At 59.3% G+C, this 26,935-nt stretch overlaps 4 protein-coding genes across 10 annotated transcripts; 2 read left to right on the top strand and 2 right to left on the bottom strand.

The window, feature by feature from the left end:
- The first annotated feature begins 213 nt into the window (after positions 1 to 213).
- Positions 214 to 4,293, top strand: HSF4 (heat shock transcription factor 4). The gene is made up of 13 exons (XM_055146072.1): positions 214 to 582; positions 1,108 to 1,216; positions 1,305 to 1,432; positions 1,534 to 1,655; positions 1,823 to 1,898; positions 1,978 to 2,045; positions 2,428 to 2,521; positions 2,639 to 2,739; positions 2,862 to 3,089; positions 3,404 to 3,509; positions 3,604 to 3,669; positions 3,794 to 3,863; positions 4,015 to 4,293. The coding sequence occupies exons 1-13, from the start codon at positions 466 to 468 to the stop codon at positions 4,164 to 4,166; spliced, it is 1,437 nt and encodes a 478-aa protein (XP_055002047.1). The 5' UTR covers positions 214 to 465; the 3' UTR covers positions 4,167 to 4,293.
- Positions 4,294 to 5,004: 711 nt separating this feature from the next.
- NOL3 (nucleolar protein 3) lies at positions 5,005 to 9,686 on the top strand. Of its 2 annotated transcripts, XM_055145883.1 has the most exons (4): positions 5,005 to 5,178; positions 8,291 to 8,594; positions 8,707 to 9,144; positions 9,232 to 9,686. In XM_055145883.1, exons 2-4 carry the CDS (start codon positions 8,300 to 8,302, stop codon positions 9,237 to 9,239), a joined length of 741 nt encoding a protein of 246 aa, XP_055001858.1. In that variant the 5' UTR covers positions 5,005 to 5,178; positions 8,291 to 8,299; the 3' UTR covers positions 9,240 to 9,686. The 2 variants fall into 2 exon arrangements, with proteins under 2 accessions (XP_055001858.1, XP_055001857.1); XM_055145882.1 differs by lacking the exon at positions 5,005 to 5,178 and having other exon boundaries at positions 8,143 to 8,594; positions 9,232 to 9,685.
- Positions 9,687 to 9,703: 17 nt separating this feature from the next.
- On the bottom strand, positions 9,704 to 19,882 carry MATCAP1 (microtubule associated tyrosine carboxypeptidase 1). 6 transcript variants are annotated; one of them, XM_055145880.1, is made up of 8 exons: positions 19,735 to 19,794; positions 16,632 to 16,702; positions 13,937 to 14,562; positions 13,710 to 13,853; positions 13,356 to 13,488; positions 12,119 to 12,424; positions 11,912 to 12,009; positions 9,704 to 10,962 (listed from the first exon to the last, which is right to left on the bottom strand). In XM_055145880.1, exons 3-8 carry the CDS (start codon positions 14,507 to 14,509, stop codon positions 10,798 to 10,800), a joined length of 1,419 nt encoding a protein of 472 aa, XP_055001855.1. In that variant the 5' UTR covers positions 14,510 to 14,562; positions 16,632 to 16,702; positions 19,735 to 19,794; the 3' UTR covers positions 9,704 to 10,797. The 6 variants fall into 6 exon arrangements, with proteins under 6 accessions (XP_055001855.1, XP_055001853.1, XP_055001856.1 ...); XM_055145878.1 differs by lacking the exon at positions 19,735 to 19,794 and adding an exon at positions 19,236 to 19,401 and having other exon boundaries at positions 13,937 to 14,565; XM_055145881.1 differs by lacking the exon at positions 19,735 to 19,794 and adding an exon at positions 19,236 to 19,401.
- Positions 19,883 to 19,962: 80 nt separating this feature from the next.
- Positions 19,963 to 25,820, bottom strand: EXOC3L1 (exocyst complex component 3 like 1). Its single transcript, XM_004600610.2, has 14 exons — positions 25,696 to 25,820; positions 25,437 to 25,507; positions 25,061 to 25,221; positions 24,753 to 24,972; positions 23,622 to 24,234; positions 23,426 to 23,543; positions 23,198 to 23,323; positions 22,998 to 23,098; positions 22,729 to 22,839; positions 21,215 to 21,344; positions 20,987 to 21,109; positions 20,744 to 20,899; positions 20,528 to 20,652; positions 19,963 to 20,444 (listed from the first exon to the last, which is right to left on the bottom strand). Exons 1-14 carry the CDS (start codon positions 25,794 to 25,796, stop codon positions 20,255 to 20,257), a joined length of 2,346 nt encoding a protein of 781 aa, XP_004600667.2. The 5' UTR covers positions 25,797 to 25,820; the 3' UTR covers positions 19,963 to 20,254.
- Between the last annotated feature and the right edge of the window lie 1,115 nt (positions 25,821 to 26,935).

The raw sequence follows: 26,935 nt of genomic DNA, 5'->3' as shown, positions 1-26,935 counted from the left end.
CGTAAGGACCAGAGAGGTCCCGTGTACAAAATGGGGGGGTTGGGGGAGGTCGGAATTCAGTGACAATTCCTCTGGATTCCGCGGGAGGGTGCCAGCTTCTGACCAATACCTTCCTTTTACGACTTTCCCAGCTCACACCAGGCCACCCACAGGGACTTTCTCCCCAGATGCAAAGAAGGAAGCCAGGGGCAACGAAGGGTATAACTCGAATCCGGGGCAACGAAGGGTGTAACTCGAACCCGGGTCCCCCTCCCTGCTGTGCCCCTCGGCGCGCTCGTAGTCCCAGCCGCTGCATCTGGGCGGCGGCCGGGTCTGAACCCCGCCCAGCGGTTCGCACGCGGCCGCCACCTGACCCGGAGCCCCGGGGCGGAGCGGGGCGGAGCGGGCGGCAAACGCAGCACTTTCCGCCGCTTTGACTAGCCCGTGGCCGCCCGCGGCAGCGCAGAGCCAGGCAGACAGCGCGCCATGCAGGAAACGCCGCTGCCCGCGGAGCCGGGCCCCAGCCTCGTGCCTGCCTTCCTGGGCAAGCTGTGGGCACTGGTGGGAGACCCGGCCACCGACCACCTGATCCGCTGGAGCCCGGTGAGGGCCGGGGCCCCTCCACTCCCCGTGAACGTGCACACCCACCCACCCTCTGCCTCGGATGCTCAGAGGCGGTGGGTCTCGCCATCCAGCGGTCCGGGACGATTTACCCTGTGAGGGCCGTGCCAGGTGGGGGTGAGGCGACCTCTTCCCGGGCCAGACCGAATAAAGGGCAGGAATGGGGGAAAGGGGAGCGGGATCCTCAAAATAATTTCCCTCCCACTCCACCGCATCAGACAGGTGGGAAAATAGAGGTCCGAAGGGCTGCGGCTGACGCGGTCACTTTGCAGGTCCCTACCCGACGGGCTGGACCGCAGATCTGGCATTCGCAGCGTTCGGAACCCCTGGGCTGGGTTGGAGTTGGAGTTCGCTTAGAGTCAGGCCTCTTGCCCCTGGCGTCGCCCTGTGTCCGTGGGTGGGTGGGGGAGCAGGCCGGTTGCGGAGCGGGTCCTGGAGCGCTGGGCCTGGCGGGGCGGGCGCGGCTCACGGGTCTGCGCGACGGGAGGGCGGCTGCGTTCTCGGCAGAGCGGGACCAGTTTCCTGGTGGGCGACCAGAGCCGCTTCGCCAAAGAAGTGCTGCCCCAGTACTTCAAGCACAGCAACATGGCGAGCTTCGTGCGGCAACTCAACATGTGTGAGTGTCCCGGGCCGCGGGAGGCGAGTGGGGGGCCCCTCCTCCACAGCGTGGCATCGGTCCCGACGCCCCCACCGCCGCCCCCTAGACGGCTTCCGGAAGGTGGTGAGCCTGGAGCAGGGTGGCCTGCTTCGGCCCGAGCGTGACCACGTCGAGTTCCAGCATCCCAGCTTCCTGCGCGGCCGCGAGCAGCTCCTGGAACGCGTGCGGCGCAAGGTGGGGGCAGCCTGCGGGAGTCCCCCCAGCGGGCACGGGCGTGGGCGTGGGGCGGCTGGCCCTGTACTCCGCACGCTGACCCCGTGGTGGTCCCCCTGCAGGTGCCTGCGTTGCGCACTGAAGATCGCTGGCGCCCGGGGGACCTGGGCCGGCTGCTGGGCGAGGTGCAGGCCCTGCGGGGCGTGCAAGAGAGCACGGAGGCGCGGCTGCGGGAGCTCAGGCAGTGCGGGGGGAGGGAGGGTTGAAAGCGGGGGGGGGGGGGGGCGGGGGGCCTCGAGCGCTGTGGTATCTCTTCTCTTTGGGGCAGGTCTGAGGGGGGGGGGCAGGTCTGAGCGGGGCTGAGGCTGAGCGCACTCCCGGTGGGCCTCAGTGCGCTCCCCCCTCCCGCAGGCAGAGCGAGATCCTGTGGCGGGAGGTGCTGGCGCTGCGGCAGAGCCAAGGGCGGCAGCAGCACGTGATGGCCAAGGTAGCCTCTCCCCTCCCCACAGGAAGAGCCTTTCTCCGAGGGTCAGGCCCGTAAGACTAACCCTTTGCTTCCTCTGCAGCTGATTCAGTGCCTCATTGGGCCCCTTCAGGGGGGCTCCACCAGCATCGCAGGAGCAAAGAGGAAGCTGTGAGCATCCAGCACCCCCCGCTGCCCCCCTGCATTTCAGTTCTCTTCACTCCTTCACTTGGAGAGCCCCCTTCCAAGACTCCTCCTGCCCCCCCTTCGCACACCCCAGCGCTACCCAAGAACCCTCACTCCCACTCCCGGTGGTTAGACCTTACTCTCAAAGTTCTCCCTCCAGCGCCCAGACCCCCAGCGTCCCTGCAGCAGGGAGACAGGCTCAGACGGAGCTGCCTTCCCCTCCTCTCCACCCGCAGAGGGCCCATCTCTGGGGGAGCCCCTGCTGCCTCCCGCCTGTGATGAAGCGCTGGCCAGGCCTCAGCTCTGCTGACTAGGCAGCTGGGGCCCCTGGGAGGGCCGAGCTCAGCCTGCCCTGCCCCCCACTCAGGTCCCTGATGCTGGAGGAGGGCAGCCCAACACCGGCCAAGTTCAACGCCTGCCACCTACCTGGGGACCAGCAGGAGCCCTGCTTTCTCTACTCGGTAGGTTTCTCCCTGCCCTAGAGCACAGGTGAGCTCAGGGGTCAGCCTCCCCGCTCAGACCCTCAGACCTGCCCCTGTGGGTACTGTGTGGGTACTGACTGGGCTCTGACTCTGCAGCCCCTCCCAGACGCCACGCTGGGCCCCAGCCTCTCTGACATCCCAGAGGCCTCACTCTCCCCGGAAGGGACCCGGCTTTTTCCTTCCAGTGGCATTAGGAGGTAAAGGGGACTGACTGGCCTGAGCTTGGGAGCCTGGCAGGGATCTGGCAGGTCAGAAGGCTGCAGGGGGTCCTGGGGGGTGCGTTGATGCCAGGGTCGAGCTGAAGCTTTACTTGGTGCAGGGAGACAGGCCTGGCACTGCTCAAAGAAGAGCCCGCCAGCCCTGGGGGGCCCAGTGAGGCTGGGCCAGCCCCGGCCACTGCTGAGTGTGACTTCAGTGTGCCAGGGCCCCCGCGGCTGCCTGTGGCCATGGTGCAGGCCATTCTGGAAGGGAAAGGGAGCTTCTGTCCTGAGGCGCCCAGCAGCACCCACCAGCCTGAGCTGCGGGGTCCCAGGGAAGCCGCTAACAGGTAAGTAGTGAGCCCCTTCTTCTTGGGTGCATGAGGGAAGGGCACCCAAGCCTCACACGTGGGATCTGAGGACACCTACCACAGATGGGGGGACATACTCCACAGGGAGGGGCACCCCCATCTCAGCTAGCAGCCCAAGGCTAGCGGCAAGAGGCAGAGGAAGGCACCTTGTGTGCCCCTTCGTACCCACGATCCCCACCTGGCATTTTCCAGACGTAACCAGATTAAATCCTCATGTACTCCACCTCCTTGGGGACTTCAGGGGGCAGGGGAGGGGGAAACTGTGGGCATCAGGCAGCAGTTCTTTGTCATAGGGGGTCTCTGGGCCCAGAGAGGCACGGCCACAGCTCAGAGAGTCTGCTGCCTGCAGTGCTGCTGCCAGGACCCCCTGAGAATGTGGAGCGGGCAGGCCCCCTTGATGTAAGTATCCCTGCATCAGGGCAGGGGCCCGGGGTCGTGTGGGTCCAGCTATGGGTGAAGCCTAGAAGGGGTCCTGATGCAGAGCCCCCCGCAGGCACTGGGCAGCAGCCTGCAGGGGCGCGAATGGGGCCTGCCGGACTTGGATATGGAGCTGTCCCTGGTAAGAGAGCACAGAAAGGGGGTGCTGACCCCAGCCCTGTGATCTGTGGCTGTTCTCTCTCTGCCCTGGTTTTCCTCAGCCATCCCTCATCCCAGCTGCTTCTTGGGGGGGTTCTCCCAAACAGATGCAGCCCTTGGTTCCAGAGGGGGGTGAGACTGAGTTGGCAGTCAAGGGGTTAAACTCCTCAGGCCAAGGTAAAGATGTAGACTCAGGGCCTGAACTATGGGCTGGGCCATGCATTTGTGTTTTGGGTGGGGAGGGGCAGAGTTGGGGAGTTTGAGTGTGGGGTTCCATCCTTCCCTCCCAGAGGGTGCGGCTCTGAGGCAAGGACTCCTCTCCTCCTAGGCAGCGCTGCCGCACTTGGGCCACCACTCCTGCTGGACGCCCAGTCGGCTTTGGGAAGCCCACTCCTCGGCCTGCCCGGAGCTTTAGCCATGTGCCACCACCCCGAGAGCCAGGCATCCTACTTGGGCTCGGGTGCCAACCCCTCTGGCTGAGACCAGCTCCAAGGGGCAGGCCAGCTGCTGCCCCCACCTCGGTTTCCTGGCGCCCCCTGGCGGAAGCTGAGCAAAGGTCCTGCTGCTTGGCTCCCCTCTCTTTACCAAGCTCTGCCCATAAACTGCATTTCCCCACCCTGTTTTGGTTTATTTTTATTATTTCTTTTTTTTTGGGGGGGGGGTTCCAAGGGAGGATTGTGGAGGGAGGTTTGGTCCACACCCAGCAGTGTTCAGAGGCTATTGCTGGCTTGTGCTCCCTGGGGTACCATAGACAGTGCCTGGGGTCTAACCTGGGTCCACCTCATGCTCGGCAAATGCCTCACCCCTAGAATTTCTCTGTCACCAGAGAGCACGGGGGAGCGTGGGTTTTACATTCAAGAAGCGTCGCGTCTAGAACCACTTCCCGGAGGATGGCGGTGCCTGGGGAGCCCGCGCCTGCTTAGACCCTGTCTTCTGTTCCCAGATTCAGGGTTGGCGGTGACTACTGCGGCCTCCGGGAACGGGGATTTCTAGGTCACATCTAGCTCCGTCTCGCGTAGCCAGGCTCCCTGTCTGAGCCTCAGCCGAGACTGGCAGCCTGGGACCGAACGGTGGACAGCGTAAAAGCGCCTGGGGACAGCCAGGCCCTTAACCGGCGCGGGGCACCGGGACCGCTGGTCGGCGCGGGTGGGGGTGGTGGGGTGCGGGTCACGTGCACGAACCCAGGCGGCGCGCGGCCTCGGCCAGGCGTCCAGAATGGAATGCCCCCCAGACTACCTCCCCACCCGCTCCGGGTTCCCGGCAGCCCCGCCCCCGCCCGCTGCAGCTGCTGCCCGCACCCCACCCTGCCCAACCCTTTCTGCCTTGTCATCGCCTGCCCGCCCGAGCCCAGCCGCTGAGCCGTGCTGCCCTGAGCGCACGGAACCCGGAGACCCAGCCCACCGCTGGGGGTGGGGGACAGAAACTTCAGCCTGAGCAGCCCCGCCCATCCCCCCCGCCCCGCAGCGCTCCGGGGAGACTGCGTGGAGGGGAGGTAAGAGCAGCACGCACGCACCCCTCACCCCTTCCTGACCAAAGAGCCCCCTCTCAGAGGGGAAGAGGGGGAAAGTCGGGTCCCTGTCGCCGCCCCCCACCCCCGCTCAGATTCACATCTAGAGCCACCCAGACGGATTGTGACAGCACTCTGGGATCTACTTTTTGCTTGGCGGGCACACCCCACGGTGCTCAGAAGTTACTCCTGGAGGGGCTCTGGGGTGCCGGGACGGAACCTGGGTGAATCACATGCAAAGCAAGCACAGTACTGGGTGCGCTTTGCCCCCCCACACACCTCACACACACCAAATATCCACTTCTGTGCTTGGAATCTGGAGGGTCAGAGCAGCTGAGGCCACTGCACGGCAGACAGGAGGAAGGGCAGGGCCCAGAGTCATGGAATGAGGAGGTTAACATGGAAATAACTTGGGGAGCCCGGAGGAGGGGCCAATCCAGCCCACCTGTTTTCTTTCTGCCCCTGGAAAGAGTGGCTTCTGTAGCTCTCACCTGGCACTTCTGACCCTGGGGTTGGTGGGGTGGGGGACTCAGTTGAAGAGCACTGAGGGTCCATTGCAGTTCATTGATGTCAGGGTGCTGGAAAGGGTCTATGCTGTGCACTGGCATAACAGGAGGGGTCAGTCAGCCTTGGGGACCCTCTAGGCATTGGCGGACATGAAGACCCTGGAGTCTGGGAAGGGAAGGGAATTCCAGGTTTTGTTTTTTTTTTTCTTTTTGGGTCACACCTGGCGATGCACAGGGGTTACTCCTGGCTCTGCACTCAGGAATTACCCCTGGCCGTGCTCAGGGGACCATATGGGATGCTGGGATTCGAACCCAGATCGGCCGCGTGCAAGGCAAACACCCTACCCGCTGTGCTATCTCTCCAGCCCCAGGGGAATTCCAGGTTTAAGGAACAGCAGATGTGAAGGTTCAGAAGCACCAGGGGCTCGGCAAGATAGAGTGGTGGTGCCACACGGGGAAGCCTGGCTACTTGGGGCCAGGGCTCACTGGAGCGGTGTGGGCAGTTCCCTTGGGCAGGAGGGCTCAGAAGGCTGTGGGAGTTGACGTTCTTGCTGGCAGCAGACCCCGCTGTGGTTGAGTCCGCCATTCTCTGAGTCGGCTCCTTGTGGAGACACCCACACTTACCCCAGAGGCACCGGAGCCCAGAGCTGGCGGGGAGAGCAGGATGGAGTGAGGTGCCCAGAGACTCCAAGGAAGTGAGAGACCCAGAAGTGGCGAGGGAGTGGCACTTGGCACATATGGGGCACAAGGGACAGAGACGAGCAGGGGTAAGACCCTTCTCTGTTCAGCATCTCAGGGGGTGGGGGGCTGACCCCTCCATATGACCAAGAGGGGTGAAGGGATGGGGGCATAGCGTGGCACAGGTCGCAGGGAGAGGGACCTGAGAGGCAGGATGGGGACAAGGCCCGCTTCTCTCTGCCCAGACCTAGAGCCTGTTGAGGGGTTGAGGGATCCCAAAGTCATGCTGTGAACAGGAGGGTGCTGGGAGCCTAGATCTGGGGTGACCTCTCTGCTCCTGATGTCGGGTACTTCTTGCCTGGTCAGGCCACTCCAGGAAGGAGCCGTCGTCCTTCCTTGGCAATAAATGGACAGCGCAAATCAGAGTTGGCCTCAAACCTGCAGTTGCAGAGTCTCTCAAAATGGGAGGCTCCACAGAGGGAAACTGGGAAAGTTCAGCGTGTGTGGGCAGCGCTGCTGAGTAGGGCTACAGGTGTCCCCCTAGATGGCTGAGTCAGCTGGGGAACAGGGCACAGGTGGGACCCAGGTGATGTAAGCAGAGGTTGCTCAGAGCCATCCTGGAGAATCCCTCTGACCCTGTTCAAGTGCCAGGGAAGAGCAGGGGACCTGGGGTGGGGGGGGGGAAGGAGCCAGACTCCCCCCAAAAGGTGAACTCCCTGCGGAGACTGTGCTCTGGGTGCAGAGGGGGTTCAGGGCTCTACAGGGGAGAGACGAGAAGTGAAGGGCTGAGATTAGAAAGTGAGGACCAGGCCGGAGCAATGGTACAGCAGGTAGGGCATTTGCCTTGCACATGGCCAACCTGGGCTCAATCCCCAGCATCCCATATGATTCCCTGAGCCCCACCAGAAGTAACTCTGTTTTTTGTTTTTGCTTTTTGGGTCACACCCGGTGATTCACAGGGGTTACTCCTGGCTCTGCACTCAGGAATTACCCCTGGCGGTGCTCAGGGGACCATATGGGGTGCTGGGAATTGAACCTGGATTGGCCGCGTGCAAGGCAAACGCCCTACCCGCTGTGCTATCGCTCCAACCCCACAGAAGTAATTCTTTTTTTTTTTTTTTGCTTTTTGGGTCACACCTGGCGATGCACAGGGGTTACTCCTGGCTCTGCACTCAGGAATTACCCCTGGCCATGCTCAGGGGACCATATGGGATGCTGGGATTTGAACCCGGGTCGGCCGCGTGCAAGGCAAACGCCCTACCCGCTGTGCTATCTCTCCAGCCCACAGAAGTAATTCTTGAGTGCACAGCCAGTAGTTACCCCTGAGATTGCTGGGTGTGGCCCCCAAACCAAATCAAAAAAGAAGTGGAGCTGGTGGGGCCAAAGCAATAGTACAGTGGGCAGGGTGTTCGCCTTGCACGCTGCTGGAATGGGTTCAATCTCAGCATCCCACATAGTCCCCCTGAGCCCACCAGGAGCGATCCCTGAGTGCTGAGCCAGGAGTAAGCACTGAGCACAGCCGGGTACAGCCCAAAGAAGCAAACTAAATAAAGAGGTGAGGATAACAGAGAATTCCAGAGCACTCATGTCTTGCTAACCCTTAAGGTGAGGAAGTGGGTTGGGGGCAATTTAAGTGGATAAAGTGGTGCTGCACCGATGGCATGAAGTGGCACACTTGGCAAGACCGGCAGACAGCCAGGCTCTGGAAGGCAGCCCGGTCCGGGAGGCGGAGTCTAAGAGTAGAGGAGGGTGCTTAGGGCTCAGGGAGGGGAGAGAAGAGCCACCGCTGACATTTGGGGAAGGAGTTGAGACGAGCCTATAGAAGCGACCAGAGAGGCCGAGTCCCCTGCAGCTGGGGAGAACAATCAAAGGCAGGGGCGTCCCGGCACCCACGACCTCTTCCCTCCTCGCAGGCAGGCACCATGGGTAACGCGCAGGAGCGACCTTCAGAGACCATCGACCGCGAGCGGAAGCGCCTGGTGGAGACGCTACAGGCCGACTCGGGGTTGCTGCTGGACGCTCTGCTGGCGCGGGGCGTGCTCACGGGGCCCGAGTACGAGTCGCTGGACGCGCTGCCGGATGCCGAGCGCCGGGTGCGCCGCCTGCTGCTAGTGGTGCAGAGCAAGGGCGAGGCCGCCTGCCAGGAGCTGCTGCGCTGCGCCCAGCGCACCGTGCGCGCCCCCGACCCCACCTGGGACTGGCAGCACGTGGGCCCTGGTGAGCGCGCGCGGGGCGGGGCGCGGGAGGGGCCGGGGGGCGTCTCCACCGAGGGGTGGGGGGCGTGTGTAGACGAGCCCGCAGAGGGGTAAACGGCGCCTCCCCTCCCCAGGCTACCGCGACCGCTACTACGATCCTCCATGCCCAGGCCACCGGACTCCCGCATGCCCTGGGCTGCCCCAAGCGTCCGACAGCGATGGGACGCGGGGACCTGAGGGCTCCGAGGCAGGGCAAGAGGGAACCGTCGGGGAGCCCGAGCAGGAAGCTGAGGCCCCTGACCCCACTGAGCCGGAGTCGGAACCTCAAACGGATCAGGATCTGGAGCCGGAACCCGAAGAATCAGAGCCGGCACAAGAGCCAGAAGCCGAGCCGGAGCCGGAACCTGAAGAGCCGGAGCCCGAGCCCGAGCCCGAGCCCGAGCCCGAGCCCGAGCCGGAGCCCGAGCCGGAGCCAGAGCCGGAGCCGGAGCCGGAGCCGGAGCCCGAACCCGAGCCCGAACCCGAGCCAGACTACTCCGAGCCAGACTACGGGGCTGGGGATGAGTCAGAAGGTATGAGTATGAGGCGGCCTCAACCCCAAGGAGGGAGGGTGTGGTTTGGGGACACCTAACCGATCACTCCCCTCCCATTCTCTCTAGATTCCTGAATGCCTCGGTGCTGCCCGGCCTGGATCCCACCGAGGCCTTATCTGCCCAGGGCCGCTGGGTGGAAACTCACTCCGGAGGGACCACCTGGCTCTGCTTAAGAACTCTGGTGTGACCTGGGCAGCCCTGTGCACCCCTTCCCATTCTCAGCCCCAGATTGTCTGCAACATATTGGGATCCCAGCCCCAAGCCCTCTGTGGGACAAGAGTCTGCTTCCTGCAGCCTCCTCCTTGGCCCTTTGCCACCCTCACGGCCTTTTGGGGGCCTGGCACCCAGAGCGAGGAAACGGACCTCTCCCTTCCACATCGGGAGGGCTGGATCTCATCACCTTGGAAATGAATCTCCATGGTGAGGCATATGCCGTGCGTGTGTGAGAGGCTCTGGGTTCGATCCCCTATACCAAAGGGGGGTGGGGAAAGGAGGAAGAGGAAGGATCTTGGGGGAGCGGAACACACACACACACACATAACTGTAACCTATTTTAATTGACTGGCTTCTCTTGGAACGGAGCTCAGGGAGGGTTCTAACTGGTACATACATATTTGCTAAATGAGTAAGGACTTTCCAGCCGTGTTTCTGTTTCTGGTTTTGGGCCCGGGGTGGGAACAGGATTCGGCCAAGACACACATCTGAGTTGGTGGACAGGACATGTCACCCATCTCTACCCCTCCTGTCTTAGAGGGATAAACTTGGGACCTGGAGAGAGAAGGGCCCTGCCCTTCAGGCGGACTGTGGCTACTGCCGCCCCATGCCCACCAGTCAGAGGGCCTGAGCCAAGACAGGAGCAGAGAGGCCACTGCAGGGGTGCGGGGTCAGGCGGGCAAGGACTCACAGGGTGGAAAGGACTCGCGGGTGTGTGTTTATGTGTGTGTGTGTAAGAGTGCAAGAGAGGGAGCGGGGCGAGGAAGAGGTGAGGCAAAAGGGAGTTGAGGGGGAAAGATGGGTGAGAGTCGGGCCTGGAGCAGACTGGCTTAGAGAGGGGACCTGCTCCCTCTACCAGACCAGAGGGGCTGGGGCATGGAAGCGGGGACAGATGCACGAGCAGGGGCAGGAGAGAACTGCTGGAATGCACAGCCCAGCTTAGACCCTGCCCTTGCTCCCTGTGACAGCCAGCACCGCTGTCTCAGGCAACCACCCAGGAGAAGGGACACTCCCCTCCCACCTCCACAGGACCCAGTGAGAGGTAGACAGCGTGAAAGCTGGAGGAGCACCAAGGGGCCGGGTGGGGGAAGGGAGGGGACATGGAATGAAGAGGAGATGGCCAAGGGCACATCATGCAAGGACAAGTTTCTACTCCCACCCCTGCCCCCATCCATGCAGCTTCTGCCTCCTCCAGTGCGCAGGAGGCAGGAGGCAGGAGGGAGGGCAGCCTGCGCTGCTGCCGGGGGGCTTCCAGGAGGCTGGGGGGGGGGACACAGAGCCCCTGAGGTTGCTGCTCCTCCTCCTTCCTGGGTGCTCCTGCCCTTCCAAGTCCCCCGAGAAACACCCAGGCCGTGGAAGCACGTAGCTGTCATGTTCTGGACGGGCCTGAGGGCCCCAGGTCCGGGGCCTCCCCAGGCCTCAGTCAGGCAGCAGACGGCCCAGCTCTGCCTCGTCCAGCCGGTTAGTGGCCATGATGTGCTCCAGCTGCTGCCGGTAGCGCGCCAAGTCCTGCATGAAGTGGGGCACCCGGGTCTTTTCCAGCACCCCATGGGGCCGCAGGTGGTCTATATCCTCATAGGACACCTGCAGGGGGGAAGGAGGGGCCTCAGGAGCGGGCAGCGAACCCAGCTTTCGGCAGCTGCGGCCTGGAAAGGTTGGTGTCTCCCCTGGTACCCACAGGGCCTTCATCTCCAAACCTGGGGTCCCACGGCCTCTTGCTTACCTACCCCTGCGCAGGCCCCGGGACCAGCACCTGCTTATGCCAAGCCCACCTCTCAGTCTTCACCATCACATCCTTGTCAGCCTCCTGTCAGGCCCAGTTGAAGTGATTCTCTCTGAAGCTCTCCCAGCCCCCGGGCCACCGTCAGCTGTCAGGACTAACTGTCCCAGCCTCTCCCAAGGCCCCTCCCTAGACTGTCTCCCCCTGCCCACCTCCTGTGACGTCCGTGGATGGGTCATGGTTTGGGTTTGCCAGGGACAGCCTGGGGTGCTGGGAGCTGTGTAACATCCTGTCCACTCCTCTCTTCCTTCCATCCCTGTTTGCTCCACATGTGCTTATCTTCCCCAGCATGGCACAAAGGCCCCCGAATGGGCATGTCTCCAACCCCCGTCCCAGGCTTTCCCGAGTGCCCACCGATGAGGAAAGCACCCCTTATCGGAGCACGGACAGCACACGCTCACCTGTGTGCAGGCTCAGGCGCCTGTTTCTGGTTTTGTTTCTGGTCCACACCAGGAGGTACTCAGGGTTTACTCCTGACTCTGTTCTGAGGGGGCACGTCTGGCAGTGCTCGGGGACCCGATGAGGTACCCGGGATTGAACTGGAGTTGATTTGTGTTCAAGGAAAGCGCCTAAGCCGGCATCCATCCCTCTGCTGTCTAGTTTCCTTACAGTTTTCCCACATTGCCTCTTATCAGGCACCTAGGTCGGCCTGCCAGGCTCCCCTCCGGAAGGACATGGCCTCCCCGAGCTCTGAGGAGCACCAATCATAAGTTCAGGGAGCAGAGGGTGGAGGGGAAGGCCGCGGCCCCTCACCTTGCCCAGCGAGGTCAGCATTGGGAAGTCGATGGTCTGGCGGTGTCTCAGAATGCGCACGATGCCATCCAGGTACACCTGGTCCTTGCTGAAGCAGCCTGTGGGCAGGGAGCACGGTGAGCCGTGTCAATTCCAGCCCTGACCCCCTACTGCCAAATCTTAACCCTCCTCCTCCCCTCCCTGCTTGGGGTCCCGCGGGGCGCCCACCGGGCTGCGAGGTGTCCGTCTGGCCGCGCTTGGCACGCACGCAGTATTCCCAGCGCACGTCGGCGTCCTGCACGTAGCGCGCCAGGTCGTGGAAGAGTTGGCGGAAAGACATGGCAGCGGCGCGGTGGATGGTGTAGTAGAGCAGCGCGGCGCGCCACAGGAACGGGTGCTTGCGGAACAGCACGCTGTGCAGGCTGGCCAGGCCCTCCTCCGTGGGGTTGGCGGGCCGCAGCCCGTACTGCAGCCGGCCCTCAGCGCTGCGCCACGGCTGCCGCGCGTTGTTCACGCCCCGCAGGTAGTGTGTGCCTGGTGATGGGGGGAGGAGGGGGGACACGGAGGCAGCGCTGGGCAGGGTGTTCCTGGCCTGCCCAGGGCGCTGACTTTCCCTGGCTGGCACTCAGACTCTCATGAGACAAAAGCAAACTCATCCAGGGCCTGGCGACGTAGGGACCCTCCTTGGCTGAACTTGGACCCAAGGACCCACAGACTCATGTGTAAGAATTTCTCACATGGAACCACACTCCCTCCTGGCCTCAAAAAAAAAAAAAAACCCTCACATTGACCCCCAACTTGTCCAGAGTTACACTCCCATATTTGGACAGTCAAGCAAAATCATCTTTTGCCCTAAGCAACAGGATTCTTGAGGAGGAGATAAAGGAATAGTAACTAGTGCTTGGTGTCCTCTGCCAGCTGGGCCTTCCCCACAAAAAAGACAATTCCTGTCTCAGGATCTGGCTTAGTCACCCCCAAGGGCCCACAGGGGGCAGCCCTAGTGGGACCCGAGGCAGCCTTGTGCCCACTGTCAGCAGAAGTTAGAGAGGAAGTGACGGAGGAAAAGAGCGTGGGAAGGAGCAAGAGGTGAATGTGAGGGGCTGGAGCCATTGCACAATGGGTAGGGCGTTTGTCTTGCACGCAGCCGACTCGGGTTCCATTCCCAGCATCCTTTATGGCCCCCTGAGCACCGCCAGGGGTGATTCCTGTGTGCAGAGCCAGGAGCAACCCCTGTGCATCACCAGGTGTGACTCAAAAAGAAAAAAAAAAGGTGAATGTGAGCACACGAGTGGGTGAGTGTGATCCTGAGGGAGGACGGAGCTGATTAGCAAGGGAAAGGGCCCGCCCTCCTCCCGCCAAGGGACGGGGAGACAGAGAGGGGCTGGGGGCTACTGCTACTGGGATCCCTCTCTGCCCCCCAGGCTCCTTTTATCCGTACCCACCCAGCGCCCACCCACGTGCTAACCTATCTCATGCCGAAGCATGCCTTCCAACCAGTACTGGCGGGCTCCGCTGAGGTTGATGGCCAGTGTGGGTCGGCTATTCTCCACCATCATCACGGCCTGGGACAGCAGGTCCTCACTCAGCTGCACCACCACCTGCCGGGCAGAAGCACCCCCAGCCCGGGGTCAGTGTCCAGGTGGGCCCACTGATGCCATTGGGCAGCCAGGCTGAAGCCCCAGCCAGGCCCCCCACCCGCCCTCCCTTCATCAGCTCTACTCTGAGCCAGGCTCAGGACCAGCACAGCCCAGGCCTGTGCCTGTCCACCTGGAAGGGGCACGAAGCAGACAGGCCGTGCAGGAAGGCGGGACAGGCTCACCTCTCCGGCGCAGCCTTCCTTCTGCATGTATTTGCGTGCGATGGACCAGATCTGGCACTTGGTCAGCAGCTGGCCCCCGGTGACAGCCTCAAATTGTTCATAGGTGCCAAACTTCTCCAGGACGGCCTCAATGATGCCAACTGCCTGCACACAGGGCCGCAGTGGCTGGTGAGGGCCAGGCCTCTTGGGTGGTGAGAACCAGGGCAAAGTGGGCAGGCTGGACTGACCTGGTGGATGAACTGTCCAGACGCAGCACAGTATTTCTCCAGCACGGCCGTGGGCAAGGGCTCCTGGTACTTGAACTGTGGGTTATAGGTGTAATGGGACTGGAAGAACTTGAGCCGCTCATCGTCCATGTTGGTTGGCCGCAAGGCCACCAACATGCAGGGGCTCTTGCTGGTCCCGCTCTTGCTGGCTTCCTTTCGAGTCTTAGCAATGTGAGGCAAGGAGGATGCGGGCCGCAGGGTACCCCCACCTGGATCCAGTCCCCGTTTAGGTGGGGCCTGACCATGGCTGCCGCGGCCCCGGTGGCCGGTACTGTTTATCGTGCAGGAGCTCTCGCTGCGATGCATGTGACTACGGCGGGCCACGCGCAGCTCTGAGAAGGGCTGCGGCTCAGACTCGTGATGCAGGCCGGAGGGGACGGACAGGGCCAGAGGCAAGGCCAGGGACCGAGGCCAGGAATACAGCGGAGTCCCATCGCGATCTGCGGGCTTCAGTCTACGGCCCAGGGACGAGGGACTGGTTGGCAGACTGGGCGGTGCCTGCTCATACACCTGCGTCCCTGAGTCCAGCACCATTCTGTCCTGGCAGTCACATCTGGTGGGGTCACGCCAACTCCTCACACCGCCGGCTTCTGGGACACAGAAGGGTACATGGAGGCCAGTGTGACTGGGTGTGGTCTGAGGAACACAGCCCCTTTGGGGTCCTTCCTGGGCCCAGGGACTGCCACTAGAGGGGTGTAGGTGACTGCCCCAGACCAACTCCATTCCTTCCATCAAGCTCAACCAAGCAAGCAGGGAAGAATGAAAGAACAAAAGAAAGGGATTTTGGGGCCAGAGCAATAGCACAGCGGGGAGAGTGTTTGCCTTGCACCTGGCTGACCCATGTTTGATCCCCCTCATCCTATATGGTCCCCTGAGCACCACCAGGAGTAACCCCTGAGCATCACCAGGTGTGGCCCAAATATTAAAAAAAAAAACTAAATTAAAAAATAAAAAAGATGGGGCCAGGGGCCAGAGCGATGGCACAGCGGGTAGGGCACTTGCCTTGCACGCAGCCGACCTGGGTTCGATCCCCGGCATCCCATATGGTCCCCCAAGCACTGCCAGGAGTAATTCCTGAGTGCAAAGCCAGGAGTAACCCCTGAGCATCGCTGAGTGTGACCCAAAAAAGCAAAAAAAAAAAAAAAAAAAAAAAAAGACGGGGCCAGACTGATAGCACAGCAGGTAGGGTGTTTGCCTTGCACGCAGCCGACCCGGGTTCGATCCCCAGTACCCCATATGGTCCCCCAGGCACCATCAGGAGTAATTCCTGAGTGCAGAGCCAGGAGTAACCCCTGAGCATTGCTGAGTGTGACCCAAAAAGCAATAAAAATAAAAATAAAATTTTAAAAAATGAAAAAGAGGGGCTGGAGCAATAGTACAGCGGGTAGGGCATTTGCCTTGCACGTGGCTGACCCGGGTTCAATTCTCAGCATCCCATATGGTCCTCTGAGCACTGCCAGGGATGATTCCTGAGTGCAGAGCCAGGAGTAACCCCTGTGCATTGCCAGGTGTGACCCAAAAAGCAAAAAATAAAAAATTAAATTAAAAAATTAAAAAGAGGGGGCTTTTTGTTTTGTTTTGGGGTCACCTACCTGATGATGCTCAGGGGTTATTCCTGGCTCTGCACTCAGGAATCATTCCTGGCAGTGCTTAGGGGAATATATGGGATGCTGGGGATCGAACCCAGGTTGGCTGCATGCAAGGCAAGTGCCATACCCACTGTGCTATCTCTCCACCTCAACAGAAAAAAGTCTTACCCACCACTTAGATGATATTTAAGAGCTTGAGACCCTCAGATGCGCTAGTGATACTCACTGTGCCTAGGCTGGGAGCTGGTACAAGGTAGTTTCAACTGCCCAGATGATAACAGGTGAGGAAAACTTATTACCTCCTTTTACCTCCCGCTTTCTTGTTGTGGGGAACCACACCCAGGTCAGGGCTTATCCCTGGCTCTACACTCAGGGGTTACTCTAAGTAGGCATGGCTGATCACTTGGGGTACCGGGGATTGAACTCAGGTCAGCTGCATGCAGGGCAAGCACCTTACCTGCTGTACTATCTCCCTGGCCCCTTCTGCCTGTGGCATTTACTCTGCCAGCCCATTTGGCTTCAGAAGTTTGCAGTAAAAAGTTAAAAGCTGGGGCTGAAGCAATAGTACTGTAAGGAAGGCGCTTGTCTTGCATGTGGTAGACCCAGATTCGATCCCTGTCACCATCTATGGTCTGCTGAGCCCTGTGCTAGGAGTGATCACGGAATGCAGAGCCAGGAGCAAGCCCTGAGCACCACCTGGTGCAGCCCCGCAAAACAAATAAATAAAATTAAAAGTGAAAGGATCATTCTAACAGAAAAGCAACTGGAGCAGCCTCTGTCAGCATGAATGGTTAGAGCCCCCATCCCCAGGGGTGTTTCTCCTTTAGGACATTTGTTCAAATCCAAACCAGAACCAGCTTACCGGGAACAGAGGGAAACTTCAGCAAATCCAAGCCAGCCCCTGGCCTGTGCCCTGAGCATCTTCCCAGGTGTCACTGAAGGCTGTATCAGCACTCCAGTACCCACTGCCCCCATACCAGGGCTCAGTCCTACCCAGTCTCTCCCTGGAGACTGACCGAAGGCTCCAGCTACCCAGTGACAAAATTGCAGCATTTTTCCTCTCCTACCTCTCCTGCATCCTCAGCCTCTTCCTCTCTACTGGATTCTTTCCATCAGCAGAAACACAAGCTGTTATCGTCTGTCTCAAAAACAAAACAAAACCTTCACTGGATCTCTCATCCCTCAGGACGCCTTACAGCTCCCTCCATCTGCCCCTCATTGAAATACCTTGAGTTGGCTATAGTCAGGCTCCAATTCTTTTTTTGTTTTATTTTGTTTCGGGGCCACACCCTGCAGTGCTCAGGGGACCCTAGGGGGTGCCAGCATTGAACTCAGATTGGCCACATACATTGCAAGTGTCCTACCTGCTGTACTATCGCTCTGACCCCTCAATTCCTTCTTTCCGTGGACTTACTACTGTTGTTTTTGGTTTGTCCTGCTGGGAATCAAACCCATGGCCTCACCTCTGCAAGGCTAATGCTCTACTGCTGAGCCACATACCCAGCCTCCCATTCTCTCTTTTTCCTTTTTTTTTTTCTTTTGGCTTTTGGGCCTAATCCAGAGGTGCTCAGAGGGCTGGAGCAATAGCATAGCGGGTAGGGCATTTGCCTTGCACGCTGCCGACCTGGGTTCGATTCCCAGCATCCCATATGGTCCCCTGAGCACTGCCAGGGATTCCTGAGTTCAGAGCCAGGAGTAACCCCTGTGCATAGCCGGGTGTGACCCCAAAAATAAAAAATTTAAAAAAAAATCACTCCTCATGGGGCTCGGGGGACCATATGGTCGGAGATCAAACTCAGGTCAGCTATGTGCAAGGCAAGCACCTTCCCTGCTGGACCCTCGCTCCGGCCCCTCCCATTCTCTTTGAAGCTTCAGTCCACTCCTTCCTTGGAGGGAGGTGGGCATGTGTCCACAGTAACTGAACTCACCAAGGTCACCAGTGATCTTCATACTGATCAGAAAGTGACAGTAATCACTCCATTCTGGAACATGTTCTTCATGAAGTTCCCCAAATTCCCTGAAATTTAGTTCTGCCCTCACTGGCTGTTTGCCCTTGATCTTCCTTTCTGGTCTTCTCTAGCTCCCTAAATGCAATGCTTCACAGACTGGAAACCATTTTTATCCAATCACACTTACTTCCTGAGGATCTCCATCCATCCACTCTCATGGCTTTAAAATACATCATCCCAGACTTACGGGCCAGACAATATAGTGGGGAAGGTGCTTGCCTTGCACATGACTGACCCAGGTTCAATCCCCAGCACCCCAAATGGTCCCCCAAGCCCTTGAGGTGTGATCTCTGAGCACAAAGCCGGTAGTAATCCCTAAGAACTGCTGGGGGTGGCCCCCCAAAAAAACAAAATGAAATAAAAAATAAAATACAACATGCCAGACTTAGTTCACAAACTTCAGACCAGTGTTGCTAGTTTTCAATTTAGCATATTTATTTGAATTCTATTACAGGCATCTCACACTGAACATTTACCTGTGTTTGGAATCCCCTTCCCACCATGTAACTGCTGGGGTTACTCGCTTCCCTTAGATCTGCATAAATATGCTAATAGAAAAGCTGTCCCAAGGTCTGAAGAAATAGTACAGCAGGTAAGTAAGATACTTTCCTTGTATGTGGCAGACCTGGATTGAATCCCAGATACCCCATACAGCCCCCCAAGCACCGCCAAGAGTGATCCTTAAACACAGAGCGAGGAATAAGTCCTGAGTAGCACCAAGTATGGTCTGAAAGAAAGAAAGAAAGAAAGAAAGAAAGAAAGAAAGAAAGAAAGAAAGAAAGAAAGAAAGAAAGAAAGAAAGAAAGAAAGGAAGGAAGGAAGGAAGGAAGGAAGGAAGGAAGGGAGAAAGAAAGAAAAAGAAGAAAGGAAGAAAGAAAGAAAGAAAGAAAGAAAGAAAGAAAGAAAGAAAGAAAGAAAGAAAGAAAGAAAGAAAGAAAGAAAGAAAGAAAGAGAAAGGAGGAAGAAAGAAAGAAAGAAAGAAAGAAAGAAAGAAAGAAAGAAAGAAAGAAAGAAAGAAAGAAAGAAAGAAAGAAAGAGAAGAAAGGAAGAAAGAAAGAAAGAAAGAAAGAAAGAAAGAAAGAAAGAAAGAAAGAAAGAAAGAAAGAAAGGAGTAACAGAAATACTGTCCCTAAGCACTCTGTAAAGTAGTAAATCTCCTCTCCTTTGTCTACCACAATCTCCCCTTCCCTCCCCCCATTGTTCTCTGTTCACTTAGTACCATTGATAATTATATTTGCTCCCTTTAAGCATTCAGAGCTTTGTCCCGGGAGTGGTACCTGACCCAGGGCAGTTACTCAGCAAATAAAAAAGCCAAAATCCCTTCTCTTTGTCAGCAGGAGAATCATTCCTTCCCTGCAGTTTCCCCATTTAGATCTGATCCCCACCCACCTCCCCACTAGGCCTCCCTCCACCCTGCCTCAAGAACAGCTGCTTGGAAAGATTTCAGGCCTCAGAATTTACTCCTTTCAATTAACCAGACACTCTTCTGGACTTCACTGGTTTCTGGGCCTCCACCAGTCCCCTGCTTTCATTCGGACTACTGCTTTGAAATTTCCAGAATATGCCTGTTTCTTTCATGTCTCAGCCCCTACCAAGAATACCCTCCCAAAATTTCCCTGGAGCAAATCCCTAAGCATTCTTCAGGGCTCATGTGGGCCTCACCTCCTGGGGAAGCCTCCCAGCCGTCTTAAAGGGTCCCAAAGGTTAGGCAACTTCTTTACCAGGTAGGATGACATTGTGGCGCATGAGTCCGAGTACCCCTAACGTCCCCTGAACTCCCCGAGGGCAGGGACGGTTTTAATTCACCCCATTTCTCAAACATCCAGCAGCACTGGATGCAGAATGAATGAAAGAGGCTGGGGGAGGAGCCCAGATTGAAGGCGGAGTCTGGTGACAAATGAGAGGGTGTGGCCCACGCCAATAAAAAACTTCAGGAGATAACGTGGGAGACAAGCCAATGGGGACGGGGAGATCCAGGAGGGGCGTGACCTGCAGCCAATAAGATTCGGGGAATGAGATGTGGGCGTGCCCAATGGAGGGCGGGGCCACAGGACAATGGAGGTGGGGTTCCCAGGCAGAAGAGAAGGGACCCCCCCCAACACAAGCCTTCTTTTCGGATCTCTCGGGGTGAGGGAATTCTGTCCGCGTTGCGCACCCCCACCTGTTCGCTCCTGTTTTCGCCGCCGCTGTTCCCGCTCCGCAACACAGGTCTCTGGCAGCCCGGGCCGCGGGAGCCACCACTGGTGACGCACGCACCCGGGCTCGCGCACGTTCCCACGGAGCCGCGCGCTGAAGCATCAAGCTCGGCGGCGACGCGCGCCCGAGAACCGAGCTGAGGGTGGGGCCAGGCAGCGGGGGGCTGCATCCGCCCCCGGAGCCCGCCTCTGGGCGGGGCGTAGCCTTAGCCCCGCCTCCTCCCGAGGCCTGGCGGGTTTCAGCTCTTCAAGCCCAGCGGAGGCAGGCACCAAGCCACGGTTGCTGCGTGTTGGTTATTTGGGTACGCAATCCACTGTGAGGGCTCATGCCGGGAGAGGTGGAGGACTGACAGCATACCTTAGACGTGCTGCTCACTGACTCTCAAACACTGGACTCTGATTTCATCCGCCAGTCCCCCAATACACACATACACACACTCATCAAGCATATGCGGGCCAGGACTTTATTACGCTGGCGGCCGGGAATCAGGCACAGGGCCCCGACGGGAGGCAGGAGGACAGCGCGGGTGTCGGTGCTGGCACCAGGCTGAAGAGGGCGCGGCGACCGGCGCGGGGTGAGGGTTGCGGGCCGGCGTGCAGGGAGCTGAGTGCGGCCAGGCGCTGATCACGGGACACATCCCCTCGCAGGTCCAGGAGGGCAGAGATGTGATCCTCACTATGGGTCCACCAGGGAAGGGGCGTCAGACCCGCCCCTCCTTGCCCGGACCCCTCCTCTCTCACCGTTCCCCATCTACGCACCTCACGTCCGGGAATTGTTGCCGCAGGCCTGCTACCTCGAGGCCAAGCAGCGTGGGGTCTCGGAGGTTCAGGAGCTCCCGCAAGGCCAGCAGCACAGGCACGCATTGAACGCTGCCCTCCAAACCCTGTACACGTCCGGTAGTTCTCTCGCCTGTCCCCGATCCTCACCTCCCCCCCCCCGAGACTCCCACCCCTGCACTCCTCCCAGAAGCTCACCAAACCCAAGAAAAGATCTCGAAGGTGGGCAGCGTCTTGCCGCAGGCGCTCGGCCGCCTGGGTTCGCTCCTCGGCACCCCGGCAGACTAGTCGACCCTGCATGAGGGCGCGCAGGTACTGCAACACCACAGTCCGCTCCACCTCTGCCAGCAGCAGCTGCGTAGGAGGCGATCAGCAGAGTCCAGAAGACCTTTCCCTTTAGGCGCTACCCTCTCCCCGCCCTTGCCCGCCAAGCGCTTGCACCTGGACAACCGGGTTCCGCACTCGCCAGAAGTCGCGGGAAAAACGCTTGGTCCGCTCACAAACTTCCTCCAGCAGTTCCGAGCTCGACAGCCACCGGCGCGAAGGCAGAGAAGCGAACAGGGGCTGGGGAAGAGGGCAGAGACAGGCCTGAAGGGGTGATCCAGACCCGCGTTCCTGGCAGAGGTCCCCATGCAGACTGTCTCCTCCCCTCAGCTCGCCAAGCCTCACCTGGAGTTCTGCCAGCAGTGCTTCCAGCACCAGACGGCAGATCCTCCTGTGCAGCTCGTCCAGCGCTGCCTCGGCCGGAGTCAAGGCCCCCGAAGCCAAGCCGTCCAGTTGCAGGACGGACACCGAAGAGCTGGACCCAGCAAAAAAGTACGGCTTCAGGACCAAGGCCAAGGCCCTCACTGTCCGCGGTTGGTCAGCCACTCTGGCGCCACCTAGTGGCGTACGGGTTGGGTAGGGGTGGGCAAGACCGCGACTCCCTCCCAGCTTTGCAGCAGGGCTGGGTGGGTGGGGAAGGGAGTGAGGCACAGCTCAGCCCCACCAGCCCGCTTGCAGTGTGACCTTAACAAGGGATGTTTTTCGGTCTCTGTTTCCCCAATAGTAAGCCCAAAGAGTTAATCCTGGTCATGTGAGAGTAAAAATCATCCCATTTGTTTGACTTCTGCCCTCACTTCAAAACTCAAATCCTTGGCAAATTGCTGACTGCCTCCGTTGCAACCTGGAGGCTTAAATTTCATTCCCAGCACCACACGATCCCCTGAGCACCGCTGGGAGTGACCACCCAGCTCTGCCAGGTGTGGCCCCCAAACAAGAAAGAGACAAAATAAAAGATAGATTCTTGGGGCCAGGGAGAGAACTCAAAGGACTGCACTGCATGCTTTACTTGGGGGGAGGCCTGGTTTTATTCCTGATACCACATGGTTGGTATCACATGGTACCACACCCTTTGGCCCCCAGACAAATTAAAATAAAAACCATAGACCCCAAAGGAGGGAAATTTTCTGGGTTGTTGGTTGGATTTTTTTTGGGGGGGGGGCAGAGGAGGGGGAAGGCCATACCTGGCAGTACTCAGGGGTTACTCCTGGCTCTGAGCTCAGGAATCAGTCCTGGCTGGATTTGGAACCATATGGGGTACTGGGAATCAAACCTGGGTCAGCCGTGTGCGAGCAAGTGCCTAAACCACTGTACTATCACTCCAGCCCCACAAATTTTGTTTTATTCACAGTTATAACCCTGATATTACCTGAGGCAGAGTAGGACTTCCTTCCTTCCTTCCTTCCTTCCTTCCTTCCTTCCTTCCTTCCTTCCTTCCTTCCTTCCTTCCTTCCTTCCTTTAGGATTTTGGGCCATACCCTATGATGCTCAGGAGTTACTCTGGGCTCTGCACTCAGGAATTACTCCTGGTGGTTCTTGGGGACCCTGTGAGATGCCAGGGATTGAACCCAGATGCAAGGTACATGCAAGGCAAATACTCTACCAATGTACTATTGCTCTGCCCCAGACTTTATTTTTGGTATATGCTAAATGAATGGATCCTCAGCATGGCTCATACTACTCACATAGTACAAATAAGAAAACTGATATTCAGGGAGATGAGGTAATTAGCCCAAGGTCACACAGCTAATGTGAGGTGGGAAGCCCAGCATGGTGAGAGCAAGTCCCAGGGCCAGATCCATATCAAGTAGGGATTTAGTGTGTGGCTAGTGGAGGGGAGGGACTTCCGGGCTTCCTGGTACCTGAGTGCTGATTGGTGGTTGAGGGCAGCCAGTAGGTAGGGCACATAATGAGGGGCCACTGTGTCCCCTCTCAAGTGGTCTCTGGAGTATCGGATCAAAGCATCACTGAAACTGCAAAGGACAAAGGTGGGTCTAGTGTTTGCTGGTGGCCCCTGCACACCCAGTCCCCGATATTTCTGCCCCACCTCCAGGGCCCCCAAGGCACTTCTGAAGGAACCATGTGCCATATTCACACCGGGGAGAGGGAGCGGGTCAGGGCCTTGACTGACCTCCTGAGGAATGCGCCCAGCTCTGACAGTGCCATGGCATGCACGCGCCGCTGCAGTGACTCACTGACCAGGCTGGTCACACGAATGTTCTCTTCCAGGATCTGGAGGTGGGATGGGCAGCCAGCAGCAGAGTCCCAGCCCTGCCCCCTCCCCTTTCCTGAGGGGGCTGCCCCTGGCCTCCCTGCCCACTTCCCACCCACCTGCAGCACAATGGCTGGCATCGGGGAGTGATAAAAGCCTGACGGGTCTGTGTCAGGTGCCTGCTCACGGCCCCACTCAGCGACCTCCCCGTCCAGCGCCTTCTGTAGCCACTGGGCCACATTGGCCTGCGGAAGAGACAGGAGGTAGTGGTTCACACAGGGCGACTGCAGAGAAAGCGTCACTGCTGGGCAGAGCTGCTTGGGACCGGAACCCAGGCTACTATTCACCTGGACTTTGGTCACGAAAGTCGCCTCCAGCTGCTCAATGCTCTCCGGGCTCAGGAGGGGCTCCAGCTGAGACACGTCGGCCTCGGGCCCCAACTCCAGGCTCCCCATCATTTCTGGCCTGGAGATGGGCAACCCACTGCTACTCTGAGCCCAGACTCTGAGCACCCCCACGCCCGTGACCCCCAAGGACACTGACCCCAGGTAGACGCGCAGGGCCCAGTGCAGCAAGGCGAAGGCGTCAGGGGCTCCCAGCTCAGGCCCCTGCAGGAGCTTCTGTAGGCTGCGGCGCAGGCCCCCATGCAGGGTGCGCGCCCACAGCGGCACCACCCTGTAGTGTGGTGGGCAGCAGGGTGCTATTAGTGCCTCTGCTGCAGCCAGCTCAGCGGGCAGGGCCACCTGAAGGCGTTCCAGCCACCCTGCCAGAGCCCCTGGCCCAGGCAGCAGGGATGTGCTGAAGTGGGTCTGCTCCAGGCCCTCCTGGAGGGCCCGCAAACAGCGCAGCCGCCAATTCCGAGGGCCCTGCCCCAAGGAGGAGCTGCGCCCTGCCTCTATCTCTGCCACACGCACAGCAGCCACCAGCAGGGTGGGATCCTCCCGGGCCAGCTTCCCTGCAGCCCCTGCCACGGCCTCCACAGCCTGGCCCAGGGCCTCCGCCAGAGGGCCCAGCCCCTCAAACACTGGCAACTCCAGGCCTCCCAAAGGGGCCCACGTCTCCTCACGTAGCTGTTCCAGTTCCCGTAGGCTCACATATGCTTCTAAGAGCCGCTGGGCATCAATCAGGGTCTGCGTGTGGGCCACGGTAGCCGGCACTAAGGCAGGAGGAGAGAAAACTGAGTCTCAGTCTTTCCACCTGTGCAGTGGGTACAGCAGTGGGTGCTGAGGACCTGGGGTTAGGGTGACACATGAAATACTTCCTAACCCATAAAGAAGATAGAGCATTGGTCAGTCCAAAGCATCTGGTGGACCAGGTGTGAACCCTAGAGCTGAAGGAAGTCAAGGGTCCTGGGGTGTGAGGGGGAAGTGAGAATGGACAAGTGAGTCATTCACCCTGTGGGGGCACATTTCACTAAAATAACCACCGGGGAGACCAGAGCCACTGATAGGGCATCAGCCCTGACCCAGATATTTCATGCTCTGAACCCCAGGATGAGCTGGTCTGCACCCCCCTGCATAAGTCGTTTGAGACACACGTTATTGTCTGGGAGGGTCCCTAGTGAGTCTCTTCATGCAACGTGCCTGGAGCATCCGGACCCCTTGATTGTGGTGGGAGTTTGCTAACTTTGGAGGCGGGGGGGGGCTGAGGTCCAGTGCCCCTGGCTATGCTCACCTGCCCGCAGCCGGGGCAGCAGCTGAGACAGAGTCTGCAGCTGCTCGTGCTGGGCTAGCCGCTCGCGCAGGGGCCCTAGGGTCTGGGCAGCGTCCATTGTGCCTCGGAGCAGCTCCTGTGCCTGGCCCAGATCCTCCCGGGCTCCCTGCACGGCCTCGAGCGCCCTGGCCAACTGCCACAGCCCCGTCTTCACGCCCTCCAGGTACGACTGCACCACAGACTGCAGGAGGAACCAGCCGGTGATGTGGGGCTGCACCACATCCTGCCCCGACACGCCTGTGCCCACCCACCTCCTGCCCCCAGCCCACCTTAATCCGTGCTTGCAGGGAGCAGGTACGCTGCATCTCTCGGCTGCGGTACTGGCCTAGCCGGGCCAGCTGCTCCGGCCGGTAGAAGATGCCTGAGGCCCACTTGAGCGCAGCACCTCGGGCCAGCTGTTCCGCCCTCTCCTGCTCCGGCCACTCGGGCCCTGGGCAGGAAGAGCCTGGGCAGTCACATCAGTGGGACAGGGCCTCCAGGAAGCAGCTGCCGGACCTGCTCTCCTTCCTGCTCCCCAGACATCCCCAGGGCCATCCCCTCCTCTCCATACCCTGCAGAGCCCCAGCTGGAGCGGGCAGGGAGACCCCAACCCACACTCCCGTTTCTTGCCTTTCTCCCTTCCCCTGCCCCCAGGGGGGCTCCTACCAAGAAGAAGAGCGGGCTGCATGTCGTCCTTGGCTGCAGCGTCCATGGTGCGCTCTGGAGATGCAAGGGACCTGGGGGGAGCAGCTCCTTGGAGCACAGGCCCCTCTGAGAAGGAGGGCGGTGCTGCCAGGTCCCCTCAGACATGAGAAGTAGGCCCTTAGGAAGCCCTGTTCGTGGGGTGCCCCTGTAGAAGCTAAGTGAGGCAGGCCAGGCCCCAGCTCCTGCTCTGAGTCATTGAGGACAGTGTGGTACGACTCACCAGGCTCGACCAGGCGCCCCGTTCTCCCTCCTCCGCACACAGCCTTGGCCTTGAGGTTGGCACTGTCCCCGAGCCTTCACGCCAGAGCTGGGCACTCCCATTCCTCCCTGAGCAGCAGCAGAGTTCCTGGCCCCAAGGAAGCCTCTGTCCCAACCCAGAGCCCCCTCCTCCTGCCCAGGCCCCTCCCTCGCCAAGGCCACAGGCAGAAAGGAAGGAAGCTGAGTCTCAGTGTTTTATTCCCAACAGGAAAGGAGGCTTGCGCCTGGGGTGGGATGGGGCAGGGAGGGAGACGCTGTGTCCCCGAAGGGGAGGGGGTACGCCCCTGTGATCTTGGAGCCTGGGTCAGCCACCCAGGGGCTTCGGGCACAGGCAGGAAGTGGATGGCTGGAGCTGGGGAGGAAAGCGAGGTGTGCAAACCGAGACGCAGATAGCACCCCAGTATGAAAGCTGGGGCGCCTCTCAGGCTGCTGTGTGAACTGGCGTGGTGGTGGCCAGAGAGGCCTCCAAGGGCGAGGCAAGCTATGTTTATCTTTTTTTTTTTTTTAAAGGAGTACTTTTTTTTTTTATTTTATTTTTTGCTTTTTGGGTCACACCCAGCGATGCTCAGGGGTTACTCCTGGCTTTGCACTCAGGAATTGCTCCTGGCAGTGCTTGGGGGACCATATGGGATGCCGGGGATCAAACCCAGGTCGGCAGCGTGCAAGGCAAACGCCCTACCCGCTGTGCTATCGCTCCGGCCCAAGCTATGTTTATCTTGATCGTTCAAGGAGGCAGGGGGCCAAAAGATGGTTTCTAAAGCTGGAGCTTACGCATTTCAACAGCAGTCCCTATTTAGTTCCCCCTCGGTCCCACACATTCCCCTGAGTACCAGAGGGAGTAAGCACCGAGGCAGTAGCCCGTCAGCATCCCCGGGTGTGGCTCCCAAACCCAAATCCAATAGCCAAGAGAGCAAACTAGATGCAGTTAGTGGTCGCTGTTCTTCAGGAAGGGAGGAATAAGAATAGGGTGGGTGGGGTTGGAGCGATGGTACAGTGGGTAGGGCGTTTACCTTGCTTTAGGTCCTGGTTGGATCCCCAGCATCCCCTATGGCCCCCCAACAACGTAAGAGTAATTTCTGAGTGTAGAGCCAGGAGTAAGCCCGGAGCATCTCCTAGTCTGACCCAAAAAGCCAATAATAATAAAAATAAAAATAATAGGGTGAATGAAGGAACTAGAGAGAGTACAGCAGGTTGACGTGAGC

Source organism: Sorex araneus, chromosome 8 (assembly GCF_027595985.1).
Source record: "Sorex araneus isolate mSorAra2 chromosome 8, mSorAra2.pri, whole genome shotgun sequence".
Lineage (NCBI taxonomy): Eukaryota > Metazoa > Chordata > Mammalia > Eulipotyphla > Soricidae > Sorex > Sorex araneus.
This window is presented reverse-complemented; position numbering and strand designations above follow the sequence as displayed.

Coding starts and splice junctions, on each gene's coding strand:
- HSF4 (XM_055146072.1), top strand. CDS start 466: ATGCAGGAAACGCCGCTGCCCGCGGAGCCGGGCCCCAGCCTCGTGCCT. Junction 2,522..2,638: donor AGCCCTGCTTTCTCTACTCG/GTAGGTTTCTCC, acceptor CTGACTCTGCAG/CCCCTCCCAGACGCCACGCT. Junction 3,090..3,403: donor CCCAGGGAAGCCGCTAACAG/GTAAGTAGTGAG, acceptor TCTTTGTCATAG/GGGGTCTCTGGGCCCAGAGA.
- NOL3 (XM_055145883.1), top strand. CDS start 8,300: ATGGGTAACGCGCAGGAGCGACCTTCAGAGACCATCGACCGCGAGCGG. Junction 8,595..8,706: donor CTGGCAGCACGTGGGCCCTG/GTGAGCGCGCGC, acceptor TCCCCTCCCCAG/GCTACCGCGACCGCTACTAC.
- MATCAP1 (XM_004600608.2), bottom strand. CDS start 14,509: ATGGTGCTGGACTCAGGGACGCAGGTGTATGAGCAGGCACCGCCCAGT. Junction 13,489..13,709: donor AGGAAGGCTGCGCCGGAGAG/GTGAGCCTGTCC, acceptor TCTGCCCGGCAG/GTGGTGGTGCAGCTGAGTGA. Junction 10,963..11,911: donor TGCTGACCTCGCTGGGCAAG/GTGAGGGGCCGC, acceptor TCCCCCCTGCAG/GTGTCCTATGAGGATATAGA.
- EXOC3L1 (XM_004600610.2), bottom strand. CDS start 25,796: ATGGGAGTGCCCAGCTCTGGCGTGAAGGCTCGGGGACAGTGCCAACCT. Junction 25,508..25,695: donor GGGGCGCCTGGTCGAGCCTG/GTGAGTCGTACC, acceptor TGCTCCCCCCAG/GTCCCTTGCATCTCCAGAGC. Junction 24,235..24,752: donor GCTGCCCCGGCTGCGGGCAG/GTGAGCATAGCC, acceptor CTCCTGCCTTAG/TGCCGGCTACCGTGGCCCAC.